General features: G+C 30.8%; 1 protein-coding gene across 1 annotated transcript in view; it reads right to left on the bottom strand.

Annotated features, from left to right (window-relative positions):
* LOC148947613 (cytosolic carboxypeptidase Nna1-like) overlaps positions 1-18,449 on the bottom strand; it is an 84,577-nt gene extending 66,128 nt beyond the window's left edge. Inside the window, exon 1 of the mRNA XM_089095954.1 lies at positions 18,411-18,449. Coding sequence (XP_088952080.1) covers positions 18,411-18,449 — 39 coding nt within the window. The remainder of the gene's footprint in view (positions 1-18,410) is intronic.
* Between the last annotated feature and the right edge of the window lie 370 nt (positions 18,450-18,819).

Consider the following 18,819-nt stretch of genomic DNA (forward strand, 5'->3'; position numbering starts at 1 on the left):
CCCCCTCCCACCCCCCACCATGGCCTTTTTTCCTCAAACCAATCCGATAAGAACTTTAAGATAGCCATTTTTTTAAAAAGTTCAAAGACCATATATAACAAAAACTCCGAGGAAGACACAACCCCCCAGGTCCTGAGGCCAGGCGTTGTAAGTTATGCCCTAGGGGAATATATGGTGCTTATTGAAGGGATACTCGTAAAAACTTCAAAGGCCTCATTTGATTAGAAATTGAAAGTTCTAGTTCAGGTTTTAGAGTTAAAAGAGATTAAAGGGCAACTAGCCCTACCCCCACGCCCCTTTTTCCCCAAATGCATCCAATAAAAATTTGAGATTGCCATTAAGTTAAAAATTGCTCAAAAATCAGATAACAAAAAATCAGGTGTCGTCACAACCCCCCCCCCGGGCCTGGGGGCAGGCATTGTAAGTTATGCCCTGGGGCATATATGGTTTTTATGAAAGGGATGCTCATATAAACTTCAGAGAGGGCTCATTTGATTGGAAATGGAAGGTTTGAGGTCACTTTTTAATAGTCAAAGGGGATGCTCGAATAAAATTCGGAGAGGGTTCTTTTAAATGGAAATTGAAAGTTCTCGTTCATTTTTAAGATTCAAAAGAGGTTGGAGAGCAACTAGCCACCGCCTCTCCACGCCCTAAATACATCAGATGAAACTTTTGAGATGAGTTCTGTTGAGTTAAATATTGCTCAAAATTAAGATAACAAAAACTCAGGTGTCGTCACAACCCCCCGGGCCTGGGGGCAGGCATTGTAGGTTATGCCCTGGGGCATATACAGTTCTTATGAAAGGGGTGCTCATATAAACTTCAGAGAGGGCTCATTTGATTGGAAATGGAAGGTTCGAGGTCACTTTTTAATAGTCAAAAGGGATGCTCGTATAAACTTCGGAAAGGGGTCTTTTGAACTGAAATTGAAAGTTCTCGTTCATTTTTTAAGATTCAAAAGACGTCAGAGAGCAACTAGCCTCCCCCCCACGCCCCGTTTTCCCCAAATGCATCAAATAAAAATTTGATAAAGCCATTAAGTTAAAAATCACTTAAAAGTCAGATAACAAAAACTCAGGTGTCGTCACCACCCCCCCCCGGGCCTGGGGGCAGGCGTTGTAAGTTATACCCTGCTTTGAAAAATCAAGAGAATGTAACTGTGAAAAGGTAAACCACAACAAAACACTACTGAAATATTCCAGCTCTTGCATTTCAACGATAGAAATTCAAAATGAACTTTGAAAAATTAAGAGAATGTAACTGATAAGGTAAGTCATGACAAAACACTACTGAAATGTTCAAACTCTTGCATCTCATGAAAGAAATTCAAAATGAACTTATAAAAATCAAGAGAATGTAACTGTGACAAGGAAAACCACGATAAAATACTACTTAAATAATCCAACTCTCGCATTACACGAATTAAATTCAAACTAAACTTTTAAAAATCAAGAGAAATTAAGTTTGAAATTGTAAGACCTAACAAAAATTTAATGAAACAATACATCTTATGCTTTTCAACGAAAGAAATCCAAAATGAACATTGAAATATAAATATAATGTAACTGTGACAAGGTAAGCCATGACAAAACACTACTGAAATAATCCAACTCTTGCATTTCAATGAAAGAAATTCAAAATAAACTTTGAAAAATCGAGAAAATGTACTGTGACAAGGTAAACCACAACAAAACACTACTGAAATATTCCAACTCTTGCATTTCAACGATAGAAATTCAAAATGAACTTTGAAAAAATAAGAGAATGTAACTGTGACAAGGTAAGTCATGAAAAAACACTACTGAAATATTCAAACTCTTGCATTTCACGAAAGAAATTCAAAATGAAATTTAAAAATTCAAGAAAATGTAAGTGTGATAAGGTAAACAACAACAAAACACTACTGAAATATTCCAACTCTTGCATTTCAACTAAAGAAATGCACAATGAACTTTGAAAATCAAGAGACTGTAACTGTGACATGGTAAACCACGACAAAACACTACTGAAATATTCCAGCTCTTGCATTTCAATGAAAGAAATTCCAAAATGAACTTAGAAAAATCATTAGAATATAACTATGATAAAGTAAACCACGAGAAAACACTACTGAAATAATCCAACTCTTGCATTTCAATAAAAGGAATTCAAATGAACTTTGAAAAATCAAGAGAATGAAAGTGTGACAGGGTAAACCACGACAAAACACTATTGAATTATTCCAACCCTTGAATTTCAACGAAAGAAATCCAAAATGAACTTTGAAAAATTAAGAGAATGTAACTGTGACAAGGTAAACCACGAAAAAACACTACTGAAATAATCCAACTCTTGCTTTTCACGAAAGAAATCCAAAATGAACTTTGAAAAATCAAGAGAATGTAACTGTGACAAGGTAAACCATGACAAAACTCTACTGAAATATTCCAACTCTTGCATTTCAATGAAAGAAATCCAAAATGAACTTTGAAAAATCAAGAGAATGTAAGTGCGAAAAGGTACGCCATGACAAAACACTACTGAAATAATCCTCCTCTTGCATTTCAATGAAAGAAATTCAAAAAGATCTTTAAAATATCAAGAGAATGTAATATGACAAGATAAACCACAACAAAACACTACTGAAATATTCCAACTCTTGCATTGCAATGAAAGAAATCCAAATTGAACTTTGAAAAATCAAGAGAATGTAACTGCGAACAGGTACGCCATGACAAAACACTACTGAAATAATCCTCCTCTTGCATTTCAATGAAAGAAATTCAAAATGAACTTTGAAAAATCAAGAAAATGTAACATTTCGGATTTGATTTATAAAAAGTGAACTAGAAATTTCAATTTCCAATCCCATGAGCCCTCTTTGAAGTTGACACGAGCATCCCTTCCAAAATGATTTTATCTGATGCAATGGTTGAAATGCAAGAGCTGGAATATTTCAGTAGTGTTTTGTTGTGGTTTACCTTTTCACAGTTACATTTTCTTGATTTTTCAAAGTTCATTTTGAATTTCTTTCATTGAAATGCACGAGTTTTATTACTTTAGTAGTCTTTTTTCATTGCTTACCTTGTTACAGTTATGTTCTCTTTATTTTTCAAAGTTCATTTTAAATTTCCATCGTTGAAATGAAAGAGCTGGAATATTTCAGTACTGTTTTGTCAGGGTTTACCTTGTCACAGTTACATTCTCTTGTTTTTTCAAATTTCATTATGAATTTTTTTCATTCAAATGCAAGAGTTTGACTATTTCAACAGTATATTGCCATAGTTTATCTTTTAACTGTTATATTCACTTGATTTTTCAAAGTTTCTTTTTTATTTCTTACGTTGAAATGCAAAAGTTGATATATTTCAGTAGTCTTTGGTCGTGGTTTTCCTTGTCCCACTTACATTCTCTTGATTTTTTAAAGTTCATTTTGGATTTCTTTCGTGAAATGCAAGAGTTGGCATATATCAGTAGTGTTTTGTCATGGTTTACCATGTAATAGTTACATTCTCTTGTTTTTTCAAAGTTCATTTTGAATTTCTTACGTTGAAATGAAAGAGTTGGAATATTTCAGTAGTGTTTTGTCATGGTTTACCAGGTCACTCTTAAATTCACTTGATTTTTCAAAGTTTATTTTGAATTTCTTTCTTGAGATGCAAGAGTTTGAATATTTCATTAGTGTTTTGTCATGACTTACCTTGTCACAGTTACATTCTCTTAATTTTTCAAAGTTCATTTTGAATTTCTATCGTTGAAATGCAAGAGCTTGAATATTTCAGTAGTGTTTTGTTGTGGTTTACCTTGTCACAGTTACATTTTCTTGATTTTTCAAAGTTCATTTTGAATTTCTTTCATTGAAATGCAAGAGGTGGATTATTTCAGTAGTGTTTTGTCATGGCTTACCTGTTCGCACTTACATTCTCTTGATTTTTCAAAGTTCATTTTGGATTTCTTTCATTGAAATGCAAGAGTTGGAATATTTTCAGTAGAGTTTTGTCATGGTTTACCTTGTCACAGTTACATTCACTTGATTTTTCAAAGTTTATTTTGGATTTCTTTCGTGAAAAGCAAGAGTTGGATTATTTCAGTAGTGTTTTATTATGGTTTACCTTGTCACAGTTACATTCTCTTGATTTTTCAAAGTTCATTTTGGATTTCTTTCGTTGAAATGCAAGGGTTGGAATAATTCAATAGTGTTTTTGTCGTGGTTTACCCTGTCACACTTTCATTCTCTTGATTTTTCAAAGTTCATTTGAATTCCTTTCATTGAAATGCAAGAGGGGGAATATTTTAGGAGTGTTTTCTCGTAGTCTACCTTGTTACAGTTACATTCTCTTGATTTGTCTAAATTCATTTTGGAATTTCTTTCATTGAAATGCAAGAGCTGGAATATGTCAGTAGTGTTTTGTCGTGGTTTACTATGTCAGAGTTACATTCTCTTGATTTTCAAAGTTCATTGTGGATCTATTTAATTGAAATGCAAGAGCTGGATTATTTCAGTAGTTTTTTTTCGTTGTTTAACTTGTCACACTTGCGTTTTATTGAATTTTCAAATCACCTTTTGAATTTCTTTCATGAGATACAAGAGTTTAAATATTTCAGTAGTGTTTTGTTATGACTTACAATGTCACAGTTACATTATCTTAATGTTTCAAAGTTCATTTTGAATTTGTATCGTTGAAATGAAAGAGCTAGAATATTTCAGTAGTGTTTTGTTGTGGTTTACCTTGTCACAGTACATTTTCTCGATTTTTCAAAGTTTATTTTGAATTTCTTTCATTGAAATGCAAGAGTTGGATTATTTCAGTAGTGTTTTGTCATTGCTTACCTTGTCACAGTTACATTATCTTGATTTTTCAAAGTTAATTTTTTATTTCTTTCGTTGAAATACAAGAGTTGGAATAATTAATTAGAGTTTTATAATGGTTTACCTTGTCACAGTTACATGATCTTGATTTTTAAAAGTTCATTTTGGATTTCTTTCGTGAAAAGCAAGAGTTGGATTATTTCAGTAGTGTTTTTTCGTGGTTTACCTTTTCACAGTTACATTTTCTTGATTTTTCAAAGTTCATTTTGAATTTCTTTCATGAGATGCAAGAGCTTGAACATTTCAGTAGTGTTTTGTCATGACTTACCTTATCAGTTACATTCTCTTAATTTTTCAAAGTTCATTTTGAATTTCTATCGTTGAAATGCAAGAGCTGGAATATTTCAGTAGTGTTTTGTTGTGGTTTACCTTGTCACAGTTACATTTTCTTGATTTTTCAAAGATCATTTTGAATTTCTTTCATTGAAATGCAGGAGTTGGATTGTTTCAGTAGTGTTTTGTCATGGCTTACCTGTTCGCAGTTACATTCTCTTGACTTTTCAAAGTTCATTTTGGATTTCTTTTATTGAAATGCAAGAGATTGATTATATCTGTAGTGTTTTGTCATGGCTTACCTTGTCGCACTTACATTTTATGGATTTTTCAAAGTTCACTTTGGATTTCTTTCTTGAAATTAAAGATTTGGATTGTTTCAGTAGTATGTTATCGTGATCTAATTTGTCTTAACCACCTTCACTTGATTTTTCCAAGTTAATTTCGGATTTCTTTATTTAAAATGCAAGTGTTCGAATAATTCAGTAGTGTTTTGTCGTGGTATACCCTAGTCACACTTTCATTCTCTTGATTTTTCAAAGTTCATTTGAATTTCTTTCATTGAAATGCAAGAGTTGGATTATTTCAGTAGTGTATTGTCGTGGTTTACCTTGTCACAGTTACATTCTCGTCATTTTTCAAAGTTCATTTGGAATTTCTTTCGTTGAAATGCAAGAGTTGGAATATATCAGTAGTGTCTTGTCGTGGTTTACCTTGTCACAGTTATATTCACTTGATTTTTCAAAGTTCATTTTTGATTTATTTCGTTGAAATGCAAAAGTTGGAATATTTCAGTAGTGTTTTTTCGTTGTTTACCTTGTCACACTTACATTCTCTTGATTTTTCAAAGTTCATTTTGGATTTTTTTTTCGTTAAATGTAAGACTTGGAATATATCAGTAGTGTTTTGTCATGGTTTAACTTGTCACAATTACATTCTCTTGTTTTTTCAAAGTTCATTATTTATTTCTAATGTTGAAATGCAAAAGCTAAAATATTTCAGTTGTGTTTTGTCATGGTTTAGCCGATCACACTTGTATTATCTTGATTTTTGGAGGTTCATTTGGACTTATATAGTGAGATTCAAGAGTTCGAATATATCAGTAGTGTTTCGTGTTGACTCTACTTGTCACATCTACATTCTCTTAATTTTTAAAGATCTTTTTGAATTTCTATCGTTGAAATGCAAGAGCTGGAATATTTCAGTACTGTTCTGTTGTGGTTTACCTTATCAGAGTTACATTTTGTAGATTTTTCAAAGTTTATTTTGAATTTCTTTCATTGAAATGCATGAGTTGGAATATTTCAGTAGTGTTTTGTCGTGGTTTACCTTGTCGAAGTTACATTCTCTTGATTTTTCAAAGTTCATATTGGATTTTTTTCATTGAAATTCAAAAGTTGGAATATTTCAGTAGTGTTTTGTCATGGCTTACCTTGTCTCAGTTACATTCTCTTGATTTTTCAAATTTCATTTTGGATTTCTTTCGTTGAAAAGAAAGAGTTGGAATATTTCAGTAGTATTTTATCGTGATTTACCTTGTCACAGTTACATTCTCTTTATTATTCTAAGTTCATTTTGGAATTTCTTTCATGAGATTCAAGAGTTTGAACATTTCAGTAGTGTTTTGTCATGACTTACCTTGTCACAGTTACATTCTCTTAATTTTTCAAAGTTCATTTTGAATTTCTATCGTTGAAATTCAAGAGTTGGAATACTTCATTAGTGTTTTGTTGTGGTTTACCTTGTCACAGATTCTTTCTCTCGATGTTTATGAGTTTATTTTATATTTCTTTTATTGAAATTCAGGAATTGGATTGTCTTACTAGTGTTTTGTCATTTTAAACCTTTTTTCAGTTACATTCTTTTTACTTTTCAAAATTAATTTTTGATTTCATTCATGGACAAGAAAGAGTTGGCTTAATTAAGTAGTTTCTTATCTTGGTGTAAAATTTCACAGTTATATTCTCTTGATTTTTCAAAGTTCATTTTGGATTTCTTTCTTGAAATGAAAGATTTGGATTATTTCAGTAGTGTTTTATCGTGGTTTACTTTGTCACAACTACATTCTCTTGATTTTTCAAAGTTCATTTTGGATTTCTTTCGTTGAAATGCAAGGGTTGGAATAATTCAGTAGTGTTTTGTCGTGGTATACCCTGTCACACTTTCATTCTCTTGATTTTTCAAAGTTCATTTGAATTTTTTTCATTGAAATGCAAGAGTTGGAATATTTCAGTAGTGTTTTTTCATGGTTTACCTTGTCACACTTACATTCTCTTGATTTTTCAAAGTTCCTTTTGTATATATTTCGTTGAAATGCAAGAGTTGGAATATTTCAGTAGAGTCTTGTCGTGGTTTACCTTGTCACTGTTATATTCACTTGATTTTTCAAAGTTCCTTTTTGATTTCTTACGGTGAAATGCAACAGTTGGAATATTTGAGTAGTCTCTTTTCGTGGTTTTGCCTGTCAAAGTTAGATTATCTTGAATTTTCAACTTTTATTTTGGATTTATTTCGTTAAATGCAAGACCTGGAATGTATCAGTAGTGTTTTGTAATTGTTTACTAGGTCAAAGTTAAATTCTCTTGTTTTTTTCAAAGTTCATTTTGAATTTCTTTCGTTGAAATGCAAGAGTTGGATAATTTCAGTAGTGTCTTGTCATGGTTTACCTGATCACACTTGTATTCTATTGATTTTTGAAAGTTCATTTGAATTTCTTTCGTGAGATTCAAGAGTTCGAATACTTCAGCAGTGTTTTTTGTTGTCTTACCTTGTCACAGCTACATTCTCTTAATTTTTCAATGTTCGTTTTCAATTTCTATCGTTGAAATGCAAGAGCTGGAATATCTCAGTAGTGTTTTGTTGTTGTTTTATCTTGTCAAAATTACATTTTCTTGATTTTTCAAAGTTCATTTTGAATTTCTTTCATTAAAATGCAAGAGGTGGATTATTTCAGTAGTGTTTTGTCATGACTTACCTGTTCGCAGTTACATTCTCTTGATTTTTCAAAGTTCATTTTGGATTTCTTTCATTGAAATGCAAGAGTTGGAATATTTCAGTAGTGTTTTGTCATGGTTTACCTTGTCACAGTTACATTCTCTTGATTTTTCAAAGTTCATTTTGGATTTTTTTCATTGAATTGCAAGGGTTGGAATAATTCAGTAGTGTTTTGTCGTGGTTTACACTGTCACACTTTCATTCTCTTTATTTTTCAAAGTTCATTTGAATTACTTTCATTGAAATGGAAGAGTTGGATTATTTCAATAGTGTTTTGTCGTGGTTTACCTTGTCACAGATACATTCTCTTGATCATTCAAAGTTCATTTTGGAATTTCTTTCAATAAATGGCAAGAGTTGGAATATTTCAGTAGCGTTTTGTCGTGGTTTATCATGTCACAGTTAGATTTTCTTGATTTTTCAAAGTTCATTTTGAATTTCTTTCGTGAGATGCAAGAGTTTGAATACTTCAGTAGTGTTTCGTCATGACTTACCTTGTTACAGTTACATTCTCTTAATTTTTCAAAGTTCATTTTGAATTTCTATCGTTGAAATGCAAGAGTTGGAATATTTCAGTAGTGTTTTGTTGTGCTTTACCTTGTCACAGTTACATTCTCTTGATTTTTCAAAGTTAATTTTGGAGTTTCTTGCGTTCAAATGCAAGAACAGAAATATTTCAGTAGTGTTTTGTCGGGGTTTCCTGTATCACAGTCGCAGTATCTTCATTTTCATTCTTCATTGTGCATTTTATTCGTTGAAATACTAGAGCTAGAATATTTCACTAGTGTTATTTCTTTGATTACCTTGTCACAGTTACATTTGCCTTATTTTTAAAATTTCGTTTTGAATTTCTTTCAATAGATTCAAGAGTTATACTATTTTAATAGTGTTTTGTCATGACTTACCTTGTCACAGCTACAGTTTGTTAATTTTTTAAAGTTCATTTTGAATTTCAATTTTTAAAATGCAAGAGCTGGAATGCTTTAGTAGTGTTTTGTTGTGGATTACCGTGTCACAGTTACTTTTTCTTGATTTTTGAAAGTTCAATTTGAATTTCTTTAATTGAAATGAAAGAGTTGGAATATTTCAGTAGTGTTTTGTCATGGCTAACCTGTTCGCAGTTACATTCTCTTGATTTTTCAAAAATCATTTTGGATTTCTTTTATTGAAATGCAAGAGCTGGAATATTTCAGTAGTGTTTTGTCGTGGTTTACCTTGTCACAGTTATATTCTCTTGATTTTTAAAAGTTCATTTTGGATTTCTTTCGTGAAAAGCAAGAGTTGGATTATTTCAGTAGTGTTTTTTCGTGGTTTACCTTTTCACAGTTACATTTTCTTGATTTTTCAAAGTTCATTTTGAATTTCTTTCATGAGATGCAAGAGCTTGAAAATTTCAGTAGTGTTTTGTCATGACTTACCTTATCAGTTAGATTCTCTTAATTTTTCAAAGTTCATTTTGAATTTCTATCGTTGAAATGCAAGAGCTGGAATATTTCAGTAGTGTTTTGTTGTGGTTTACCTTGTCACAGTTACATTTTCTTGATTTTTCAAAGTTTATTTTGAATTTCTTTCATTGAAATGAAAGAGGTGGATTATTTCAGTAGTGGTTTGTCATGGCTTACCTTTTCACAGTTACATTATCTTGACTTTTCAAAGTTCATTTTGGATTTCTTTCATTGAAGTGCAAGAGTTGGATTATTTCAGTAGTTGTTTGTCATGCCGTGCCTGGTCGATGTGACATTTACTGGATTTTTAAAAGTTAACTTTCAAATTCATTCGTGAAAAGAGAGATTTGGATTATTTAAGTAGTGTTTTATCGTAATTTCATTTGTCACAACTAACTTCTCGTGATTTTTAAAAGTCAATTGCAGATTTCTTTCGTTTAAATGTAAGGGCCCGAATAATTCAATAGTGTTTTGTCGTGGTATACCCTAGTCACACTTTCATTCTCTTGATTTTTCAAAGTTCATTTGAATTTCTTTCATTGAAATGCAAGAGTTGGATTATTTCAGTAGTGTATTGTCGTGGTTTACCTTGTCACAGTTACATTCTCTTGATTTTTCAAAGTTCATTTCGAATTTCTTTCGTTGAAATGCAAGAGTTAGAATATTTCAGTAGAGTTTTGTCGTGGTTTACCTTGTCACAGTTAAATTCACTTGATTTTTCAAAGTTCATTTTGGATTTCTTTCGTTGAAATGCAAAAGTTGGAATATTTCAGTAGTGTTTTGTTATGGTTTACCTTATCAAACAAGTATTTTCTTGATTTTCATAGATAATTGTGCATTTCTTTCATTGAAATGCAAGAGTTGGAATATTTCAGTAGTGTTTTGTTGTGGTTCACCTTGTCACAGTTACATTTTCTTTATTTTTCAAAGTTCATTTTGAATTTATTTCATTGATATGCAAGAGTTTGAATATTTCAGTAGTGTTTTGTCATGACTGACTTTGTCACAGTTATATTCTCTTAATTTTTCAAAGTTCATTTTCAATTTCAATTGTTAAAATGCAAGAGCTGGAATGTTTCAGTAGTGGTTTGTTGTGGTTTAACTTGTCACAGTTACATTTTCTTGATTTTTAAAAGTTCATTTTGAATTTCTTTCATTGAAATGAAAGAGGTGGATTATTTCAGTAGTGTTTTGTCATGGTTTACCTGTTCGCAATTACATTCTCTTGATTTTTCAAAATTCATTTTGGATTTCTTTCATGTATATGCAAGAGTTGGATTATTTCAGTAGTTTTTTGTCGTGGTTTACCTTGTCAAAGTTATATTATCTTGATTTTTCAAAGTTCCTTTTGAATTTATTTAGTGAGATGCAAGAGTTTGAATATTTCAGTAGTGTTTTGTCATGACTTACCTTGTCAAAGTTACATTATGTTTATTTTTCAAAGTTCATTTTGAATTTCTATCGTTGAATACAAGAGCTGGAATATTTCAGTAGTGTTTTGTTGTGGTTTACCTTGTCACAGTTGCATTTTCTTGATTTTTTAAAGTTTATTCTGAATTTCTTTCATTGAAATGCAAGAGTTGGATTATTTCAGTAGCGTTTTGTCATGGCTTACCTTGTCGCAGTTACATTCTCTTGATTTTTCAAATTTTTTTTTGGATTTCTTTCGTGAAAAGCAAGAGTTGGATTATTTCAGTAGTGTTTTATCGTGGTTTACCTTGTCTAAACTACATTCTCTTGATTTTTCAAAGTTTATTTTGGATTTTTTTCGTTGAAATGCAAGAGTGGGAATAATTCAGTAGCGTTTTGTCATGGTTTATCGTGTCACAGTTTCATTTTCTTGATTTTTCAAAGTTCATTTGAATTTCTTTCATTGAAATGCAAGAGTTGGAATATTTCAGTAGTGTTTTGTTGTGGTTTACCTTGTCACAGTTACATTTTCTTGATTTTTCAAAGTTCATTTTGAATTTCTTTCATGGAAATGCAGGAGTCGGATTATTTCAGTAGTGTTTTGTCATGGCTTACCTTGTTGCAGTTACATTTTCTTGATTTTTCAAAGTTAATTTTGGATTTTTTTCATTGAAATGCAAGAATTGGAATATTTAGTAGTGTTTTGTCATGGTTTACCATGTCACAGTTACATTCTCTTGTTTATTCAAAGTTCCTTTTGAATTTCTTTCGTTGAAATGAAAAAGTTAGAATATTTTAAAAGAGTCTTGTCATAGTTTATCTTGACACTCTTGCATTATCTTGAGTTTCGAAATCTGCTTTTTAATTTCTTTCAGTGAAATGAAAAATCTAGAATATTTTAGTAGTATTTTTTCGTGGAATACATTTTAACACTTAAAGTATCTTGATTTTTTAAAGTTCATTTAGTATTTATTTCGTTGAAATGCAAGAGTTAGAATATTTCAGTAGTGTTTTGTCATGGTTTACCATGTCAAAGTTACATTCTCTTGTTTTTTCAAAGTTCATTTTGAATTTCTTTCGTTGAAATGCAAGAGTTGGAATATTTCAGTAGTGTTTTGTCGTGGTATACCTTGTCACACTTAGATTCACTTGATTTTTGAAAGTTCATTTTGAATTTCTTTCGTGATATACAAGAGTTTGAATATTTTAATAGTGTTTTGTCATGACTTACCTTGTCACAGTTACATTCTCTTAATTTTTCAAAGTTCATTTTGAATTTTTATCGTTGAAATGCAAGAGCTGGAATATTTCAGTAGTGTTTTGTTGTGGTTTACCTTGTCACAGTTACATTTTCTTGATGTTTCAGAGTTTATTTTGTATTTATTTCATTGAAATTCAGGAGTTGGATTGTTTCAGTAGTGTTTTGTCATGGAATACCTGTTTGCAGTTACATTATCTTTACTTTTCAAAGTTCATTTTGAATTCTTTAGTTAAAATGCATGAGTTTGAATATTTCAGTAGTGTTTTGTCATGGTTTACCTTGTCGCAGTTACATTCTCTTGATTTTTCAAAGCTCATTTTGGCTTTTTTTCGTAAAAAGCAAGAGTTGGAATATTTAAGTAGTGTTTTATCGTGGTTTACCTTGTCACAACTACATTCTCTTGATTTTTCAAAGTTCATTTTGGATTTCTTTCGTTGAAATGCAAGGGTTGGAATAATTCAGTAGTGTTATGTCGTGGTTTACCCTGTCACACTTTCATTCTCTTGATTTTTGAAAGTTCATTTGAATTTCTTTCATTAAAATGAGAAAGTTGGAATATTTCAGTAGTGTTTTGTCGTGGTTTACCATGTCACAGTTACATTCTCTTGATTTTCAAAGTTCATTTGAATTTCTTTCGTTGAAATGCAAGAGGTTGGATTATTTCAGTAGTGTTTTGTCGTGGTTTACCTTGTCACAGTTACATTCTCTTGATTTTTCAAAGTTCATTTGAATTTCTTTCATTGAAATGCAAGAGTTTGAATATTTCAGTAGTGTTTTGTCAAGACTTACCTTGTCAAAATTACATTCTGTTTATTTTTCAAAGTTCATTTTGAATTTCTATCGTTGAAATGCAAGAGCTAGAATATTTCAGTAGTGTTTTGTTGTGGTTTACCTTGTCACAGTTACATTTTCTCGATTTTTCAAAGTTAATTTTGGATTTCTATCATTCAAAAGCAAGAGTTTGATTATTTCAATAGTGTTTTGTCATGGTTTACCCTGTCTTAGTTACATTCACTTGATTTTTCAAAGTTCATTTTGTATTTCTTTCGTTGAAATGAAAGAGTTGGAATATTTCAATAGTGTATTGCGGTGGTTTACCTTGTCACAGTTATATTCACTTGATTTTTCAAAGTTCATTTTGGATTTCTTTCGTTGAAATGCAAAAGTTGGAATATTTCAGTAGTCTTTTGTCGTGGTTTACCTTGTCACACTTACATTCTCTTGATTTTTCAAAGTTCATTTTGGATTTCTTTCGTGAAATGCAAGAGTTGGAATATATCAGTAGTGTTTTGTCATTGTTTACTTTGTCACAGTTACATTCTCTTGTTTTTTCAAAGTTAATTTTGAATTTCTTTCGTTGAAATGCAAGAGTTGGAATATTTCTATAGTGTCTTGTCGTGGTTTACCTTGTCACACACTTATATTCACTTGATTTTTCAAAGTTCATTTTGAATTTCTTTCGTGAGATGCAAGAGTTTGAATATTTCAGTAGTGTTTTGTCATGACTTAACTTGTCACAGTTACATTCTCTTAATTTTTCAAAGTTCATTTTGAATTTCTATCGTTGAAATGCAAGAGCTGGAATATTTCAGTAGTGTTTTGTTGTGGATTACCTTGTCACAGTCACATTTTCTTGATTTTTCAAAGTTCATTTTGAATTTCTTTCATTGAAATGCAAGAGTTGGATTGTTTCAGTAGTGTTTTGTCGTGGTTTACCTTTTCACAGTTACATTCTCTTGATTTTTCAAAGTTCCTTTGAATTTCCTTTTGAATGTAACTGCGAACAGGTAAGCCATGACAAAATACTACTAAAATAATCCACCTCTTGCATTTAAATGAAAGAAATTCAAAATGAAATTGGAAAAATAAGGAAATTGTAACTGTGACAAATTAAGCATAGAAATCAAACTATTTAAAAATTCCAGATCTATCACTTAAAATAATGACAGCAACCCATAACTTTGCGGATAAATAAGCATATAAATTTGACACGGTCCGGACTAAATCAGCACTTATAACTTGTTCAGGCTCTTTATTTTGTCTGAAAGATAATCCAAATTTAAATTTTATAAATCATGTCAATGTACCTGTGACAAAGTAGACCACGAAAAACCCCTAATGAAAAAATCCAACTCTTAACCACGACAAAACACTACTGAAATATTCCAACTCTAATTAAATAATCTTACTTGGAATATTCTACTAGTGTTATGTCGTTGTTTATCCTGTCGTAATTAAATTTTCTTGATTTTTCAAAGTTCATTTTGGATTTCATGGGCTTAAATTCAACAGTTGGAATGTTTCAGTCGTGTTTTGTCATGCTTTACCATGTCAAAATTACATTTTCTCGATTTTTAAAAGTTCATTTTGGATTTCTTTCGTGAGATGCAAGAGTTTGAATATTTCAGTAGTGTTTTGTCATGACTTACCTTGTCACAGTTACATTCTGTTAATTTTTCAAAGTTTATTCTGAATTTCTTTCATTGAAATGCAAGAGCTGGAATATTTCAGTAGTGTTTTGTTGTGGTTTACCTTGTTACAGTTACATTTTCTTGATTTTTCAAAGTTGATTTTGAATTTCTTTCAATGAAATGCAAGAGCTGGATTATTTCAGTAGTGTTTTGTCATGGCTTACCTTGTCGCAGTTACATTCTCTTGATTTTTCAAAGTTCTTTTTGGATTTCTTTCGTGAAAAGCAAGAGTTGGATTTTTTCAGTAGTGTTTTATCGTGGTTTACCTTGTCAAAACTACATTCTCTTGATTTTTCGAAGTTCATTTTGGATTTCTTTCGTTGAAATGCAAGAGTTGGAATAATTCAGTAGTGTTTTGTCGTGGTTTACCCTGTCACATTTTCCTTCTTTTGATTTTTAAAAGTTCATTTGAATTTCTTTCGTGAGATGCAAGAGTTTGAATATTTCATTAGTGTTTTGTCGTGGTTTACCATGTCACAGTTACATTCTCTTGATTTTCAAAGTTCATTGTAGATTTCGTTCATTGAAAAGCAAGAGTTGGAATATTTCAGTAGTGTTTTGTTGTGGTTTACCTTGTCACAGTTACATTTTCTTGATCTTTCAAAGTTAATTTTGAGTTTCTTTTGTTATATACAAGAGTTTAAATATTTCAGCAGTGTTTTGTCATGACTTACCTTGTCGCAGTTACATTCTCTTAATTTTTCAAAGTTTTTTTTGAATTTATTTCATTGAAATGCAAGAGTTGGATTATATCAGTAGTGTTTTGTCGTGGTTTACCTTTTCACAGTTACATTCTCTTGATTTTTCAAAGTTCCTTTGAATTTTCTTTTGAATGTAACTGCGAACAGGTAATCCATGACAAAATACTACTAAAATAATCCACCTCTTGAATTTCAATCAAAGAAATTCAAAATGAGCTTTGGAAATTTAGAAGATCGTAACTGAGATTTATTAAACCATGAAAAGTCACTACTGAAAAATTCCACCTAGTGTAAAATAGTGAATAAAATCTAAACAGAAGTTTTCAGATCAATAGACTTTGAATCTGAAATGTTAAATCACGACCCATTACTCGTGACATAATCTTCCTCGCACATATCAACGAAAGAAATTCCAAATTGAATTTACACAAAACAAGAAAATGTAACTGTAATAAAATAAACTACGAAAAACCCCTAATGAAAAAATCCAACTCTTAACCACGACAAAATACTACTGAAATATTCCAACTCTAATTAAATAATCTTAACTGGATTATTTCAATAGTGTTTTGTCGTGGTTTACCTTGTCACACTTGCATTCTCTTGATTTTTCATAGTTCATTTTGAAATTTCTTTCATTGAAATGCAAGAGTTGGAATATTTCAGTAGTGTTTTGTTGTGCTTTACCTTGTCACAGTTACATTTTCTCGATTTTTCAAAGTTAAATTTGTATTTCTTTCGTGAGATGCAAGAGTTTGAATATTTTAGTAGTGTTTTGTGATGACTTACCTTGTCACAGTTACATTCTGTTAATTCTTCAAAGTTTATTTTGAATTTCTATCGTTGAAATGCAAGAGCTGGAATATTTCAGTAGTGTTTTGTTGTGGTTTACCTTGTTACAGTTACATTTTCTTGATTTTTCAAAGTTGATTTTGAATTTCTTTCAATGAAATGCAAGAGCTGGATTATTTCAGTAGTGTTTTGTCATGGCTTACCTTGTCGCAGTTACATTCTCTTGATTTTTCAAAGTTCTTTTTGGATTTCTTTCGTGAAAAGCACGAGTTGGAATATTTCAGTAGTGTTTTATCGTGGTTTACCTTGTCATAACTACATTCTCTTGATTTTTCAAAGTTCATTTTGGATTTCTTTCGTTGAAATGCAAGAGTGAGAATAATTCAGTAGCGTTTTGACATGGTTTACCATGTCAAACTTTCATTCTCTTGATTTTTCAAAGTTCATTTTGAATTTCTTTCATTGAAATGCAAGAGTTGGATTATTTCAGTAGTGTTTTGTCGTGGTTTACCATGTCACAGTTACATTCTCTTGATTTTCAAAGTTCATTGTAGATTTCGTTCATTGAAAAGCAAGAGTTGGAATATTTCAGTAGTGTTTTGTTGTGGTTTACCTTGTCACAGTTACATTTTCTTGATTTTTCAAAGTTCATTTTTAATTTCTTGCGTTATATTCAAGAGTTAAAATACTTCAGCAGTGTTTCTTCATGACTTAACTTTTCGCAGCTACATTCCGTTAATTATTCAAAGTTTTTTTTGAATTTATATTTTTGAAATGCAAGAACCGGACTACCTCAGTACCGTTTTGTTGTGGTTTACCTTGTTTCTTTCATTGAAATGCAGGAGTTGGAATATTACAGTAGTGTTTTGTCATAGCTTACCTTGTTGCAGTTATATTCTCTTGATTTTTCATAGTTAATTTTGGATTTCTTTCATTGAAATGCAAGAGTTGGAATATTTCAGTAGTGTTGTATCATGGTTTACCATGTCACAATTACATTCTCTTGTTTTTTCAAAGTCCCTTTTGAATTTCTTTCGTTGAAATGAAAGAGTTAGAATATTTCAGTAGTGTCTTGTCGTGGTTTACCTTGTCACAGTTATATTCACTTGATTTTTCAAAGTTCATTTTGGATTTCTTTCGTTGAAATGCAATAGTTGGAATATTTCAGTAGTCTTTTGTCGTGGTTTTCCTTGTCACACTTACATTCTCTTGATTTTTCAAAGTTCATTTTGGATTTCTTTCGTGAAATGCAAGAGTTGGAATATATCAGTAGTGTTTTCTCATGGTTTACCATGTCACAGTTACATTCTCTTGTTTTTTCAAAGTTCATTTTGAATTTCTTTCATTGAAATGCAAGAGTTGGAATATTTCAGTAGTGTCTTGTCGTGGTTTACTTTGTCAAACTTATATTCACTTGATTTTTCAAAGTTCATTTTGAATTTCTTTCGTGAGATCAAAGAGTTTGAATATTTAAGTAGTGTTTTCTCATTGTTTACCTTGTCACAGTTACATTTTCTGGATTTTTCAAAGTTCATTTTGAATTTCTTTCGTTGAAATGCAAGAGTTGGAATATTTCAGTAGTGTCTTGTCGTGGTTTACTTTGTCACACTTATATTCACTTGATTTTTCAAAGTTCATTTAGAATTTCTTTCGTGAGATGCAAGAGTTTGAATATATAAGTAGTGTTTTCTCATGGTTTACCTTGTCACAGTTACATTTTCTGGATTTTTCAAAGTTCATTTTGTATTTCTTTCATTGAAATGCAAGAGTTGGAATATTTCAGTAGTGTTTTGTCATGGCTTACCTGTTCGCAGTTACATTCTTTTGATTTTTCAAAGTTCATTTTGGATTTCTTTCATTGAAAAGCAAGAGTTGGAATATTTCAGTAGTGTCTTGTCGTGGTTTACTTTGTCAAACTTATATTCTCTTGATTTTTCAAAGTTCATTTTGGATTTCTTTCGTGAAAAGCAAGATTTGGATTATTTCAGTAGTGTTTTATCGTGGTTTACCTTGTCACAACTACATTCTCTTGATTTTTCAAAGTTCATTTTGGATTTCTTTCGTTCAAATGAAAGAGCTGGAATATTTCAGTAGTGTTTTGTTGTGGTTTACCTTGTCAGAGTTGCATTTTTTTGAATTTCCAAAGCTCATTTTGAATTTCAGTCGTGAGATACAAGAGTTTGAATATTTCAGTTGTTTTTTGTTATGACTTACCTTGTTATAGTTGTATTCTCTTAATTCTTCAATGTTCATTTTGAATTTATTTAGTTGAAATGCATGAGATGGAATAATTCAGGAGTGTTTTGTCGTGTTTTACCTTGTCACAGTTATATTTTCTTAATTTTAAAACTTAATTGTGGGTTTCTTTCATTGAAATACAAGAGTTGGATTATTTCAGTAGTGTTTTGTCGTGGTTACCTTGTCACAGTTAAATTTTCTTGATTTTTCAAAGTTTATTTTGAATTTCATTCTTGATATGCAAGAGTTTGAATATTTCAGTAGTGTTTTGTCATGACTTACCTTGTCACAGTTGTATTCTGTTAATTTTTCAAAATTCATTTTGCATATTTATCGTTGAAATGCAAGAGCTAGAATATTTCAGTAGTGTTTTGTTGTGATTTAC

The sequence above is a fragment of the Artemia sp. Qi Xiang Cuo genome, chromosome 10 (assembly GCF_049724085.1).
Source record: "Artemia sp. Qi Xiang Cuo chromosome 10, ASM4972408v1, whole genome shotgun sequence".
Taxonomy (NCBI): domain Eukaryota; kingdom Metazoa; phylum Arthropoda; class Branchiopoda; order Anostraca; family Artemiidae; genus Artemia; species Artemia sp. Qi Xiang Cuo.